This window comes from Musa acuminata, chromosome BXJ2-5 (genome assembly GCF_036884655.1).
Source record: "Musa acuminata AAA Group cultivar baxijiao chromosome BXJ2-5, Cavendish_Baxijiao_AAA, whole genome shotgun sequence".
NCBI lineage: Eukaryota > Viridiplantae > Streptophyta > Magnoliopsida > Zingiberales > Musaceae > Musa > Musa acuminata.
The window spans coordinates 13,176,263-13,191,759 of NC_088342.1; the positions used below are offsets into that span (position 1 = coordinate 13,176,263).

General features: G+C 45.7%; 2 protein-coding genes across 3 annotated transcripts; both read right to left on the reverse strand.

Annotated features, from left to right (window-relative positions):
- Positions 1–1,779: 1,779 nt before the first annotated feature.
- On the reverse strand, positions 1,780–2,802 carry LOC135611532 (uncharacterized). Its single transcript, XM_065107170.1, has one exon. It carries the CDS (start codon positions 2,800–2,802, stop codon positions 1,780–1,782), a length of 1,023 nt encoding a protein of 340 aa, XP_064963242.1.
- A 6,493-nt stretch (positions 2,803–9,295) lies between these two features.
- Positions 9,296–10,984, reverse strand: LOC135611714 (gibberellin 2-beta-dioxygenase 6-like). Of its 2 annotated transcripts, none has more exons than XM_065107365.1 (3): positions 10,427–10,980; positions 9,962–10,283; positions 9,296–9,651 (listed from the first exon to the last, which is right to left on the reverse strand). In XM_065107365.1, the coding sequence occupies exons 1-3, from the start codon at positions 10,891–10,893 to the stop codon at positions 9,406–9,408; spliced, it is 1,035 nt and encodes a 344-aa protein (XP_064963437.1). In that variant the 5' UTR covers positions 10,894–10,980; the 3' UTR covers positions 9,296–9,405. The 2 variants fall into 2 exon arrangements, with proteins under 2 accessions (XP_064963437.1, XP_064963438.1); XM_065107366.1 differs by lacking the exon at positions 9,296–9,651 and adding an exon at positions 9,669–9,796 and having other exon boundaries at positions 10,427–10,984.
- Positions 10,985–15,497: the final 4,513 nt, after the last annotated feature.

The window sequence follows — 15,497 nt, forward strand, 5'->3', positions numbered from 1 at the left end:
CACGAACAATCCATCGTCCGCATACAAGCCCATGCATGAGTACCGAATTCTTCGAGTTAGCAATTCCCCTCACCTCTGTGAGCTTTGCACAACTCTTTCGGTCGCTGAGCAACTCATTCCACTTTGCATGGTCTCGTCCTTTTGCCAAGCGCCTCGCTTGCCTTGAGCACCATCAAGTAAAGTTGTCAACGTTGAGCCGTAGCTCAAACTCAGCCATCCCAACCTTTGTGCGCTCCAGATTCTTCCAAGCTTGCCTGTTCTCGTGGTGCCTCTTGCACGAAGGGTTGGCCATTCCTCTGAATGCCAATCTCAGATGCCCGCTCCTCTGAGCGACTCTTTTCCCTACATCTCCATGCCCGTTTTCCCTCAAACGATCGCGCATGTGCTGACTGCCCTCAACGCAGCCCCGCTAGGTCCCCCACGTTTGCATGTCAAGTGTTTCTATGAGTGCTTGTCCCGCTCTGATACCATATGACACGAACTTAGCTGGATTTGCCTAAGTCGTGCGGCACCCTCGTGCGTCCGTCCGCAAAGGTCAGCCTCCCCGAAGCCTCCCATTGTCCCTTAGGACCACCAAAAGAGAGAACGGGTTAGAGAGAACGCCTCCAACGGGATCCACAAGCAAACATCTCCGAAAAACACTTCATAGACAATGCAAATTACAAACAGACTTTACAAGCTCTGAACAGTGGCACAACAAAGGGTAAAATGGTCCATTACAGACCGAAAAGCTCTCGAGCGTGTCCACATGACACAACCTTTATTTACAAGCCTAAAGAGGCCACCAACCCAACTAAAATGGGACTATTAAGCCTTCGGCCGCCCCTTTACATTCTGTACAAGGCATGAACATGCCAAAAGACACGGACATACATAAGCATTACATCAAACACCTTGTTTAGAAGTTTGTCCGTGACAGTCCGTCATGTCGGATGGTGACCAAGAGAAGATGTTGACGTTCTCCTGCAAGAAGCCGACGAGTTGCTTCCGCTCTTACTCGGGGAGTTCCGACCCGACTTTGATCGTCCGGTCTGGCCGATCATTCATCAACGGTATGTCACAAGTGGGTGCCGTCGGCTCAGGATGTGGGGTCGGCCGCTTCGTTTCCCTAGGGTCCTCTAGGGGTTGCTCGGTCTTTGCCCTTTTATGTAGCGAAACTATCGTCAGGTAGCATTGTCTGGACTCACAAGGGCTTCCCCAGACTTCCCCGATCCCAACGTGGGTCAGGAACTTCACCGTCTGGTGGTAAGTGGAGACTACGACTCTAATCTTATTGAGGGTGGGGCGACCGAGGATGGCGTTGTATGCAGTAGGGAGATCCACCACTAAAAAGGTGGACATCAACGTCTTTATTCTGGGTGGTGCTCCCAAAGTCAGGGGCAAGGTGACGGCTCTCAACGGCGAGATCGAGTCACCGGTGAACCCTGTGAGCACCGAGCACATAGGCTCCAGGGCTTCTTTAGCTAACCCAAGTTTCTGGAAAGCGTCAAGATAGAGCACGTTGGCTGAACTCCCCATGTTGATCATGATCCTCCTCACCTGGGCGTTAGCAATCCTAGCTGTTATTACAAGCGCATCGTCATGCTCTGATTGCTCAGCGCCCTCGGGAGGGAACGCGACCTCGGGGTCGGGGCCGCATCTGGGAGCATCGACCCTGACGGATCGGGGGTATGCCTTCCTTCCGGACATACTGTTTCCTCCGGATATTGGGCCTCCTGTGATGATGTCGATTTGGCGCTCCACAAGGCCCACCGGATGGGGCGAAAGTTCCTTGTCCTATCAGATATACTGACTGAGGTGTCCTCTATGGACGAGCTCTTCGATTTGCCACTTCCGCTCGTGGCACTCAGTATTGTGCCTGCTTTGCCGATGGAAGCAGCAATACTTTGACTGGTCAACGAGTTCCCGCGGGCTTTTCATCGGGTTGGGGGCCTTGAGTAACCCTTTTTCCCTTATTTGGAGAAATATCTCCGTTCGGGATGCGCCCAAAGAGGGCAACGGGGGCCTCAATGCCGGTGGGTCAGGACGGTCCAACCTGCGCCTCGGCGTGGCGGACGGTTGTCCCCGAGCCGGCTCCGGCCTGACCCTCTTGTGCTCCTCCCGCTTCCCGGTCATCCAGGCCTCAGCCGCGATGAACTGGTTCGCCCGTTGAAGCATCTCAAGCACCGCGGTGGGGGGCCGCTCCATGAGGGACCAGAAGAATCTGGAAGGTTGCAGGCCTATCATAAATGCCTGCATTAACAGAGAGAGATGAGCATCCGGTAATCCCCGGATTTGTGTTGCAAAACGATTCACAAAATGGGAGAGGGGCTCGTCCTCCCTCTGGTTGAGTCTGAGGAGTAGTGCAACGGAAGGTTTCGGCCAGGCGTAGGCCAAGAAGTTAAGTTCGAAGTCTTTCACGAGCTGGTCAAAGGAGGCAATCATCCCGGTCTTCAGGCCGCTGTACCACGTGTGGGCCGGCCCTCTCAAAGTGGTGGGAAACACCCTATACATCAAAGCATCAGAAGTTCCATACAGCGCCATCTGGGCACGGAAAGCGGCTACATGGTCCGCGGGGTCGGTGGAGCCGTCGTATGCGTCCAGGGAGGGGAGTCGGAAGTTCGGGGGGACTGTCTGATCCTGTATCTCAGGTGTGAATGGAGATCCCTGGTGTGCGTCCTCCCCGAGCTCTCCCCTCGACCTGCGAACCTCCTTCTGCATCTCGTCAAGCCGCTGACTAACAAAGAGTAACTGGGCTCGTAGGGAATATGTGGAATCTGAGGATAATGCCTCGGGTTCCGGGCGGCCTCTTGGGTTTGCCATCGCTCGGTCCCCGAGCAGGGCTGATCGGTCCCGAGGGGAAGTCGAAAGCTCCTGAGGTGGGGTGTGAGCCCGAATGGGCGGCTCCTGTTGCCGCAATGGTTGGATCGCAGGCGGGTGCAACGGATGAGAAACGAGTGGGAGAATTGACTGCACCATACTAGTTAGAGTTCAGACTTGATGAGTGAGGTCCTAAAAGGCCTCAAACGACACGGGCGACGGGCCAGCTTGGGTGTCGTCGGGCGGCGACAGGCCCGGGTCATTAAATATCTGCCAATAGCGCTCTGAAGTCATGGCGGGGGGTTCGTCTCGAGGTTCTCCACGCGGGGGGCGTTCCCCCCGAGCTCCGATCGGGTGTGACCCCTTAGCTGCGAGCCCGTCTGAGTCAAATGGGCGATCCCCTAACATTCGACCCTCCTTCTAGCGCCAAAATTGTTGGTGTAAACAACTTTAAGCCATGGCCTCGGGGCCGACGTGGCTTGGTTCGGGTCCAGATGATGGGGGATCTTCCCGGGATGACCATTGAAACTGCTGAGGTGGCCGACTACGGTGATCCGATCGGGACGGGGTCGCCGTTTCCTCCGGGAGGGGGCTCCTCACCTGGGCGTCCAGTAGGAGGCCTACGTCTTCGCACCTACACATAGGTTGGGTCGGGAGAGCTCGGCCCGACCCGTTCGACGATCAAGTTAGTGAATAATTGTAGGGGGTTTTCTTCTCTCTTTTCACCTCCTCCTCTTTTCCTCGGAGCGCGAGGGTTTTTATAGTGAGGGTTACTATTGTCTGATGTGCCTGCCCGCAGGGAGCAGGATCGTACTCCTAGTAGCGTTTGACATCGACGTTGGCGTGGCGTGAGGGATCGAGCCTGAGCAGGATGTTAATGTGCCTCGATCGACGTTCCGATCTGTGTTGACCAAGTGCTATCAGATCAACAGAGGTGTAAGGCATCATCTGGGGCAGGTGACGTCACCCGGATCTTATTGTCATTATTACCCTCGTCACCGCCTACCTTAAGCAGATACCTCTCCGCTGCCGACCTCAGCCTTGTGACGCCGCCGACAATGTCTTGTCCATCCAGTCCTTGGAGGAGGATGGTCACGGTGGAGCACCTCGGGATCTCAAAGCTACTTCTTCCGAGACGCAGATGCGCGCTTGAGCGGCCAGCTGCCGCCAGGTTCGCATTCATTACCTCTTTTAGTCCGATTCTAATTCTTCCTAGTTCTTTTGCAGCAAAATTACTTCTTTTGATGATAAGTAATGTCATGTTGTATTTATTTTTTAGTTCAGAGGTCATTTTTCAGCTATGATTCTAAATCTTGTCAGTTTAATTGGTCAATGGTCTTCTTCAAATTTGAGCGGAAAGCATTAAAAGAAATTGCAAGCGATACAATGCCGAAGTCTTTAGTGCTCTTTTTCATGTACGGTATCTCGAAGGCATTAAAACGAATGCTGAAGTCAATAAAGTTCATCACCTCAATTTATACTTTTAGGTCATGAATCTTCTTCACCTAACTCTGGATTAGGAATTATAGAAGAAGAATAAGCACTCAATTGTATCTTTGTTTTGAATCATAATATGTTTTCCAGTATTTATCCTAGTGTTGGCAACAGTACGTATCTGTGTTTTAATGATTCTCGAATCTTCATAATGTGTTATTCTGTGTATTATATCATTATGTGGTACATCAAGTTCTGCAATCCCATTTTATGGATCTCCACTAAAATACTACCACTTGGTGCTAATAAGATAACCCTGGCATCAGGGTTATCTTATCCACCATCTACATGTAAATTATCTTTCTTGAATTGCACTGATATCGGATAGATAATCCTGACTTGTGAATGCTTTCTACATAATCACCGCCTAACATGGACTTGAGAGTTGATACTTTCATTTACAAAATCTTCAAGATCATACCCTGTTGTTATTGCTATTAGATTCTAGTTTCTCATTGTCTATGTGCGTATGTAGGAACTGAGCCAGTCATTTTCGGAAAACCTAATCAAACTGGATTAATACATCAATTCACTCTGATTCACTGGTCCAATTACACACTGCTCCTGATAGGACCCTAGCAGGGTTAGATCCTACTCAATCAAGAAACAGCTAATAAAACCGTGTGAGATTATAATAAACCTCACCTAGTCGCCTTTATCCTATAAAGAAGAGTGACTAGGGTTTATATTTGGGCCTTTGGCTTCATAGCCGTCACCCCCTTTTACTGGGCTGGTCGGTTAGGATTGAGGGCAAAAGAGGTAACTCACTTAGGGTAGCCCCTAAGGCTAGGGTTTGGAGCCCTATATAAGCATGTAACCTCCATCTCATTGGGAATAAGATCTATCTACAATTGCAGTCATTTGACCGACTTCTAGGAGGGAGGAACTCCTATAATGTTCCAAGGGTTAATCCCCTCAAAGATCAATCTATATAGAATTCCTCTGGGGTTCTATCATATGGTATCAAAGTAGCGATCTTGCTGCTTTTGCTGCCACGCCTGCCGCCCACCACCAGCCAAGCAATTCCCACAATTGCTCTTGACGTCGTTATCTCCACCGTCATCTTTTATCATAGATCAAATTAATATATTATCGTCATATCCAATTGCATCAGAGATATAATATTCTCCTATTACCAATACTTTTTGCTGCTGTAATTTTTCATTAAAAATACCAAGAGAAAGTCTTTTTATCTATCCCGTGCTGTGAATTCCTTTCATCGTAAAAGTTATCATCTTTGTGAATGAAGGATTGTTGCAAAAAATTTCAGTCACATATTGTTGCCTTTAAATCGTTCTATTTGCTATCCTTTTTGAACGAAATTTCTTATACGCTTTATAGATCGTCTTGCTTCCATCTGAGATTGATCTATTGAGGAATTCATCTCTAAAACGTTCTTGTGTTGCTACAAATTTTTATCGCAAACCGTTGAAATTTTTCGACGAGAATTCTACTATCGCAACTTGCACCGATTTTCTTGCTGTTATACCATTGAAATCTTATTTATCGAATTTGTCATCATTGCTGTTATCTAAACTGAGATTTTGCTGTCAAATTCCCTCAAATCTCTCAAATTTTGCTGGAAATTTCATCATGAAACTAAATTTTTCGACGAGAATTCTGCTATCGCAACTTGCACCGATTTCCTTGTTGTTATACTACCAAAATCTTCTTGATCAAATTTATCATCATTACTGTTATCTAAACCAAGATTTTGCTGTCAAAATCCCTCCTCAAATCTCTCGGTTTTTGCTAAAAATTTTATCGTGAAACCATTATTTCTTCGACGATAATTTTGCTCTTACAAAACAGTCACAAAATAAGCCGAAGCCACAATCGCTTCTCTCAATCAATACATGCCTTTAACCCGATAACAAAAGAGAGATCTTAACATTACAGATTTGGAGACATATGCTATGGTATCTGAGGAGGCAATCGATGTTAAATTTGAAGCCTTCGAGATGCGAATGGAGAATAAGATTCAGACTCTCTTTATCGAACTCAATTTAAGCCGACCACCGAGCCCGAAAAAATCAAATCAATGAGAGAGCTCTGACCGAAGAGATGACTTTCAAGAGAGGAAAGGTTCTATGACCGATCCCTACTATTCACACATGAGGGTGGACTTCCTTAGATGGGAAGAAGGAGATATGATTGGTTGGATCTCGCGCGCGGAGCGATATTTTCGGTACCACAAAACCGCGGACACATCTATGGTGGAAATTATGGCTATATATCTTGAAGGGGATGCCATACAGTGGTTTGACTGGTTTGAACACACTCGTGGAGTCCTATCATAGCAACATATCAAAGAAGGACTGCTGATCCGTTTTGGGCTAATTGATTACGAGAACATTGACAGACAACTAGCAAAGATCTGACAAACCTCCACCATTCAGGAGTACCAAATCATGTTTGAAAGATTATCTAATCAGACTCGTGATTGGTTTGAAAAATAGCTATTGGGGATCTTCATTGAGGGCTTGAAATCGGAGATCCGGGAAGAAGTTAAAGCGTGACAACCGTACACGCTTATGACAACCATATCTTTCGCACGACTTCAAGATGAGTGATTGAACAATGAAGCCCAGAGAATTAGGGTCACTCCCCGACCAGCAATATCGAAGCCCTCAACCCCCCTATTATTAGCCGAGCCCCTGCACCAAAAAGGTTGATAAGAGAAGAGCTTCGGGTGCGATCTGCGAAGGGGTTATGTTGGAATTGCGATGAGCCATGGAGCCGTGAGCATCACTGTAAAAAAGGGAGACCTCTTGTGATTGAACCAATAGAAGAAGAGGCCATTGAACATCTAGAAGAGAGCCTTGAACATAAAGAAAAAGATGCGGAAGAAGAGCCACAATCAACCGACTTTATGGTACACGCGCTAGCCGACTACTCAAACCCGCGAACGATGAAAGTTGGAGGCCTTCTCAAACAACTACCGATCACTATTCTCATCGACACGGGTAGCACTAATAACTTCCTAAACGGTAAGGTTGGTGCTCGAATGGTGCTCCACATCGAATGTTGCAGTAGGTTCGACGCAAAGGTCACCGACGGCAGAATCCTAAAGTGTGACCAAAGATGCCCGTAGGTGAAACTATTACTACAAGACCAAGAAATTATCGTCAACTTCTTCCTCCTACCAATTGATGATTATGAGGCCATGCTTGGCATAGAATGGCTGACGATGCTATGTAATGTCTCTTAAAACTTTTTCAAATTAATTATGAAATTATACTATAAAGGCAAACAAATCATCCTACGCGGGAAGCGCAGAAGCAACGTAACCACCGTTTCAACCCAACGAATGGAGAAAGTTTTATACAAAGTAAATGGTGTCTTTTTGATGCATCTCTAGTAGTCACTAGAGGGGAAGAAAATAGAAATTGAAGATCAAATCTTGCTCAATTGCTTGCTGAATTTGCCGACATTTTTGCTGAACTGCACGGTCTTCCTCTTACTCAACAACATGACCATCAGATTCCAATTCTTCCAAGCAAATCACCAGTGAACACTCGGCTATACCATTATCCTTACCTCCAGAAGGATAAAATTAAAAAGAGAGATGCTTGAAACGGGGGTGATTCGACTAAGTTGTAACCCCTATTCCTCACCGGTGCTACTTGTACGCAAGAAGGATGAAACTTGGTAGATGTGCATTGACTACCGAGCTTTAAATTACATCACCACTAAAGACAAGTACTCAATACCAGTGGTGGATGAACTTTTTGATGAGTTAAAAGGAGCTTGAGTCTTTACGAAGTTGTACCTCCAATCCGGTTACCATCAAATTCGGGTATATGAAGACGACATTTCAAAAACTGCATTTTGCACACATAACGACCATTATGAATTCTTGGTAATGCCTTTTGGACTCACTAATGCTTCTTCAACCTTCCAAAGTCTCATGAATGATATTTTTTGGAGCTTTCTTCGTAAATTTATGCTGGTATTTTTCGATGATATTCTCATTTACAACCCTTCTCTTGAGACTCACTTTCAGTACTTGTGAGTTGTTTTGACAATCCTTCGGGAGAATACTTTTTTTATTAAACAACCAAAATGTAACTTTCTATAGCAAAAAGTAGAGTACCTTGGGCACATAATATCAAGAGAAGGAGTGGCGGTAGATTCTCATGTAGTGTCGGAGTTCCCCATCTGTAAGAGTCATTGAAGAGCCTTAAACGTGCCTTCTATGGGGAACTCCGACACTACATGAGAATCAATGACTCTTACAGATGGGGAACTCCGACCCAATGACGTCCCTCTATTGAAGTACTAGTGCATTAGAATAATTTACCACTCGAAGATGCTACATGGGAATCATATGAGGAGCTGAAGACCCGGTTCCCTAGGTTCATAAAACCTCAACCTCGAGGACAAAACTGATTTGGAGAGGACAAGTTTGATATGACCCTAGTAGGGTTGGGTTATACTCAACCAAGAAACAACTAATAAAGTCATGTGAGATTGTAATAAACCCTACCTAGTCACCACTATCCTATAAAGAAGAGTGGCTAAGGTTTATATTTGGGCATTTGAGCTTCCTAACCACCGTCCCTTTTTACTTGGCTAGTTGGTTAGGGTTAAGGACAAAAAGGATAACTCACTTAGGAAGTAGCCCCTAGGACTAAGGTTTGACGCCTTATATAAGCATATAGCCTCCATCTATTTGGGAATAAGATCTATTTACAATTACGATCATTTGGTCGACTTCTAGGAGGGAGGAACCCCTATAACGTTCCAAGAGTTGATCCCCTCAAAGATCATTCTAGGTTCTATCACCTACTTATGCACATACATTGATATTGCTTCTTTATGGGGTTTTATCACCTACGCACATACAAGAAAACATTGATTCCTTCTTGAATGGTGAAGACATGCGCCATCGAAGGGTTATCGATTTAAAACAAAATTACAATGTTATAACTTCATGCGCCATCGGAGGGATCTATAACTTCTATGAAGTTCACCTCATCATAAGTAAATGGAATGGATGTACCAGAAAAAAAACAATAATGCACATATGAGTGCTACTCGTTTCTCTTCCTCTTGTACTGATAAAAATTCACAGAAATATGGAGAAAATGGTAGGTTTTGAGGGAATCATTATAATGAAATATTCTGCAGGAGAAACCTTGGAAGGCCTATTTTCTGTCCTGTTATCTTGACATCGTCTTGCACTTGTTTCCTATACTCTCCGAAGGTGAAATCCTTGTAGATGGAGGGTTTCTTGCAGCTCCCAATGGTGGATTCATATGATGGGCACAGAAAGTAAGCTATGGAATACCTGTCCCTCTTCGAGTTGATCAAAACTTTGTGCTCCACGCTTTTGTAGACATCATTGCTCCATGCCTACACACAGTCATTGAATTCGAAGTCGGTAAAATTCATGTCGTAAAACGTTTATATTCAGAAGATATCATGACGAAGAACAAAATCCTTTTCATGGCTTATAGTAATGCATCCGTAATAGACCTCCTGATGCAAGCCTTTCAACCTGTTCATTCAGGTTGAAAGGCAAAGTATTAAGATCAAGTTTGGCATTTGTATGATTAAGATCAAGTGGAAGTAGACGTCAGCTAATTCAAAATGTCAAACTTGAACAGTAAGAAAAGGTAGCGGACACTACACTCTGAGTCAACTAGGACTGACAGGTTGATACCTGGAAAAGGTCTCCAATGTTGACAATAAGCGCATCCGGATTTGGTTTTACAGCAACCCACTTGGAATCCTTCATCAGCTGCAGTCCCCCAACTTGATCTTGATAGAGGATTGTGAGGAAGTCACTGTCAGTGTGAGGCATCAACCCAAAGATCTCAGCGGAGAAAGGGCATGGCGGATAATGATTCAGGCGGAGAAAGCATGTGCTTTTGTTGCAGCTCTCCGGGAATCCCCGACTGTCGTAGCCCAAACTCTCTGCTAACGCTCCAGCAAGTGTAGTTGCGAGCTCAGACATTGCTGCAGCAAGCTTCTCCATGGCATCCCTGCATTGCCAACAGTCGAAGAGTGGGAGAAGAACTAGGAGAAACATTGAATGGGTATTTTGGACATTTTAATGAGTTTGAAGCCGAACAGTTGTTAAGGTGCATCTCTCAAAGAATGTCGTAAGAGGCTAATGGCAAAGTACCTCAGAGAACTGAATTCCCCATAGCAACTTCCCTTCTCTGAGATCTTTGCAAGAGGAACATGGAAGGCTTCTGACCAAGAGAACTGATGAAGAGATGTGGCTGTCGGAGTTCCCCATCTGTAAGAGTCATTGAGGAGCCTTGAACGTGCCTTCTTCTCGAATGGCAACGCAAACAACTTGATTTGCTCCCTCAACATCTCTTCAAGGAGCTCCCGACTGATCCCATGGTTCAACACCTGGAAGAAACCCCACTCCGTGGACGCTTTAGCAATGGCTTCCACACACGCATGCCTCTCCTCTTCATTGCAGCTCCTCAGACCCCTCAAGTCAATCATCGGAAGCTCGCATTCTGCAATCACTTCACAGTCTTGATCATGCTGGCGCAGCTCAGCTTGCGTAGACTTGTAAGACAGTTCCTGGTAGCTACCAGCCAAAGGTGGATCACAGACACAGTCTCGGGCTTTCATGACTTTCGTTGATGGGAGAAGTATCTGATGAGTGGGTTTCACTGGGTTTCTCCTTGTATCGACACAGTCGCTTTATATAGGTGTCAAAGGCAGGCCTTGGAGCTGAGGTCTGAGTGGAAGAAACTCTTACGGAAAAGGCAGAACGCAAGAGAGAGACAACAATATGAAGCCCAGGGCCTTGACACTTGGCAAAACTAGAGCATGTTGGTGGTGCAGGCTTCCTTGCGAATCTTACACTTCAACTACTTTGTTGACTGTGAAGAGAGAGAAGCAAGCGTGCATGAATGCTTTTTCCAAGGCGTGTAAGATACTACTAGTGGGTCTTATTTTTCTCGAATCCAGTGGGGCTTAGTCGGATTTGGTAGTAGTTTATGCCTCTCAGCTCAGGCATACTGTGATCAGGTGCGATTCTCCACGTCAGAAAGGTGGGTTTCCACATATCTATATCTACTCCAAAGTTTGGCTTTGCTCCATAGATTAATCCTCCATTTTCTCTACTACAGAAGCAGTTGGCTTCAGTATCAGAATTCTGATGTCAGAACGTTCTTTATCTCCTAATCTGTGTGCTTGTTGAACAGCCCTTGTTAGAAGAATGCAACAAGAATCTTCAAAAATTGCTTAAAGTCGGAAAAAAAGCTGCTGCCTACTGCTTGTTAATTACTGTTCAAAATTTGGAGAGGGAATGTGGACTGAATCCTCACGCAATCTCGGGCAGGACTTCTTGTCGCCTGCCTCCTTAAAGCTTCAGTCAATGCATCTTTATTAGCTATCAAATCCACTCTGAAACATTGCAGATCTTTGAAGGGGATGGATGGCAGATTCTGGAAGACAACAGAAGGGAAAAAGAGTGCATTGAAGACCTGAAATGGGCGGCAGGCCGACTATTTAGCGCATGTGATTCTCTGAGAAAGGTGCTTGATATCCAGGACAAAAAAATATTTACTTCTCGTATGTGCTCTCTTGGATCAGCGGAACTTTCAACCAGTCGCTGTGTTTGGATTATTATCAGTTTCAACAAAAAGGTCAAAGGGTTCACACTCTCGAACCATTTCTTTATCGGAGCAAGCAGTGGAAGTCCAATTCGTCAGAACATGCGATGTTTCCTTCTGAGAGCGAGAGAGAGAGGGAGACCTTTTGAATGGAATATAAAGGTCAGAGACATGTGAGTGTTCTTGAAACGCTGAAGCTGTTCCTCCGGCAACAAAGTCAGACTTCTATCCACTGATGAGAAATGAACATGGATACCTAGTCAATCCTCAAAAGAGGAGTATGTAGGCCACTAACTCGAGAACATGTGGTCTTGTCGAGTCGGTTGAATTAATAAGATCCCTCACAGGTCACCATTTCCAGGGGGCTCACACTGTCGAAGACGAAGTTTTCTTCCTGGATCAATGACAGTCGGCCTAAAGCCGCACCGGAAAGACCACTGATAAATACTGGCTGCTATATATATATATATATATATATATAGTTTCAGGTACATCATGTGGCTTTTTTGGCTACAAGACGACGAGAGTTGGACGGCAACATGGTGTTTACGTGTGCTTGTTCCCCTTGTTAATCACAACCTCTAGCATATACTCGTAGACGGCAAGTTGGTCTGTTGTAAGCATGTACCAATCATGTTACAGTATTCAATATCATGAGCAATCAGATTAATCAATTGGAAGATAAAGACTGTAGTTCCGTCTCAGAACCGCTCATGCATCTGTCCCATATTTAAGTAGCTCTCATCTATAAGCTCTCTCTGTGCATGTACTTGTACCTTTCAAGGATCATAGTATATGTGGGTTCCAGTGGCTACAAACTAGAGTGTGAGCTATTGTGACTAAACTGCTGAAGATTCTTTAATGACCAATGATGCAGCATTCTTATTAATTTCTGCCTTAAAAGTATTTAGATATCGATGGTTTTTTTTTTTTTTATAATGTTTTGTTCCATCTGCTGGTGATCGAAAGTCTGCAACCCAGTGCAAAGATCCGAGTTCTTTAGGCTTCATAACTTTTCATTAAAGAAAGAATCTATCTGTTAGTTAAAAAAATAAAAAAATTTGAAAGTTATCTTTTCCTTTCGATTTATTATATAAGAATCTCAATGTAGATATTTCATTTTGTATTCTGCTTTTCTCTATACACATTAAGAGTCTTTACCAAGACCATCTTGTCCATCCAAGATGAGTCTGATTTGATGATATACCCTCGAGGGACTCGACCTAGCATACTATGCCCTCAGGTCACCGGTGACATCTTTATGTCGTAAGCAAAATAGCGAATCGTGATATAGGTGAGTCTCGAGAGACTCGACCAACTCAACATACACCGGGAATCGGTTCCTACTTATAACGATGGAAGGCCACGTGGGTCAATCTAATTGCCTCACGTTTACCGACTTAATATTATCGAGAGATGTTTCTATGATTTGGTCTCCTAATATGACATGTCACACATATACATATTTAATATATATCTACATCGCATGCAAATATATATACATATCTAGTATGTGTATAAGCAATCATACCAGATAATCATGGACCACAACCTAATATGATTAAGCCCGAGCCAGTATGCCTAATCACTCACATCAAGATCTATGTGTGCAACGGTGCATCTCCATGCCTTGTGATCGTCCATCTCATCCTCGTCGGTTCCGTCGACATTTTGATGCATCTTGATGCATCGCGATCGTCCGTCTCGTGGGTCCCGCTATCGCATCCACGCTCCCGCTGCGCCTCCTCATGTGATTACAACTTAATCATAGGAACGCAGACCCGACAATAAACGAGAAATATAATGGAGGCTCACAGACCTCAATAATAATAATCACAAGTACACACATCACACGGTCCATGATCATCCGTCCACACATCATACATCACATGTATAAATAATCATCATCATGTAGGACTACTAGATAATAATAAAAATAATAATCAACTAAACCTTTTAATTAATTAATATTTTCTGAAATCAGGGACATGTAGGAAATTTCTCAATTCCTAAGGGTATTTTCATAATTTGGATAAAAGACAGAAATTGAAATTTCTCAAGTTCACAGGGGCAAAACTGTCCTTTTGCCCAAAACCCTAATTCCCTCTTACTACTACCGCCACCGCCACCCTACTGGCGGCGGCCTGTGCGGTGGGGCGAGGGCGCTGCCCTCACCTGCAGGCGGCGTTGCCGCTGTAGGTGGGCGCCCCCCGCGGGCGGTTCTGCCAGTGGGGCAACGCCCGCAGGCGGTGCTGTCCCGCCGGGCGGACGCCCCTGTGGGGGGGGGGGGGAGTTTTGCCCGCGGGAGCAGCGGCGACAAGCGCCGCTGCCCTGCGGTGCCTCACCCCACGGGAGAAGCGACCACAGGCGCCTCTGCTTGCGGGCTACCAGCCCCGCCGGACGCAAGCCTGCTGCAAGTAGGCCATCGGCCGGCTGCTGCAGACGCAGCCCCTGTGCTGCCCGCCTTCGGCTACGTTGCATGCACGTAGATCGAGGGCAGCAACTGTTGCTGCCCTTCCTAGTTTTTGCGTCAATGATTTTGACGTTAAAATTCTTCCTAAACACAACACATGCAATTCAAAACCAATCATTCGCACGAACAACCTAGCTCTGATACCACTGTTGGGAAATCATGGGGGTGACATCACATGCACAGCGGAAGAACAAGAAAATAAAATCCCCAATTCCCAAAGAGATGTTCGTCGTCGTGCGAAGATTGGTGCGCAAAATCCGTGAAACTTAAAACTGCGTATAGAGTAGATTGTGTTACCTAGGGAGATCGTATATCCCTGTTTCCTTGCAGATCCTTAGGAGAGGGTGAAGGAGGTCAAGCGTCCTCCTCTCTAGCGGTGATCCACACAGCAGGGTTGTGATGACGCTCCTCAAAACTCTAGGACTGCTCTAAGGTGGAGAGGGAGAGGAGAATAGGAAAGGCAAGCAAAGGCTCTAGCCCATGAGGCTCTGAATCCCTCCTATTTATAGAGGTCCCCTGTCAAACCCTAATGGGTCCTCCCCTAGTGGGTATTGGATCTGCATCCAATAAGACAAGGGCTCCGTCGGATGTCTCATATCCAAACCTCTACTCATCGCAATGCCTACCATATGTGTGTGACCCTCTAGGCCCAATATCGAGCTGGCCGTGAGTCATACCTGTCAGAACTCCTTCTAACTCAGTGAATTATTATCTCTGTAATAATTCACTCGACTCATCGACTACGGACGTACTAGGCCATTACGTCGTAGTCTCCAGACAATACAGGGGAATCCAATCCATTAGACCTGTCTGTCCTTAATTACTGTGTACCTATAGTCCCTCATCCATCTAATATCCCAAAGACCGTATATCGAGCATGGTGCTGTCAGACCCATACGGTTTCTACTCGAGTCTCGCTCTAATCGGATTCTCCGGGAGAACTCTTTCTCTCTCAACCCGAATGACCCTGGCTAGGGATTTATCTGAGCAAGAACACATGGGATATTCCTCTCATGACGCCGAGAGCGGATGATCCTCTATCGACACTCAATAGCCCTCGTAAGGTCGACTACCACTCCCAATAACCAGTTGTACTAGATCTGGGATAGCCAAACCTATAAGTCTGGTATCAAAGAGTGGAG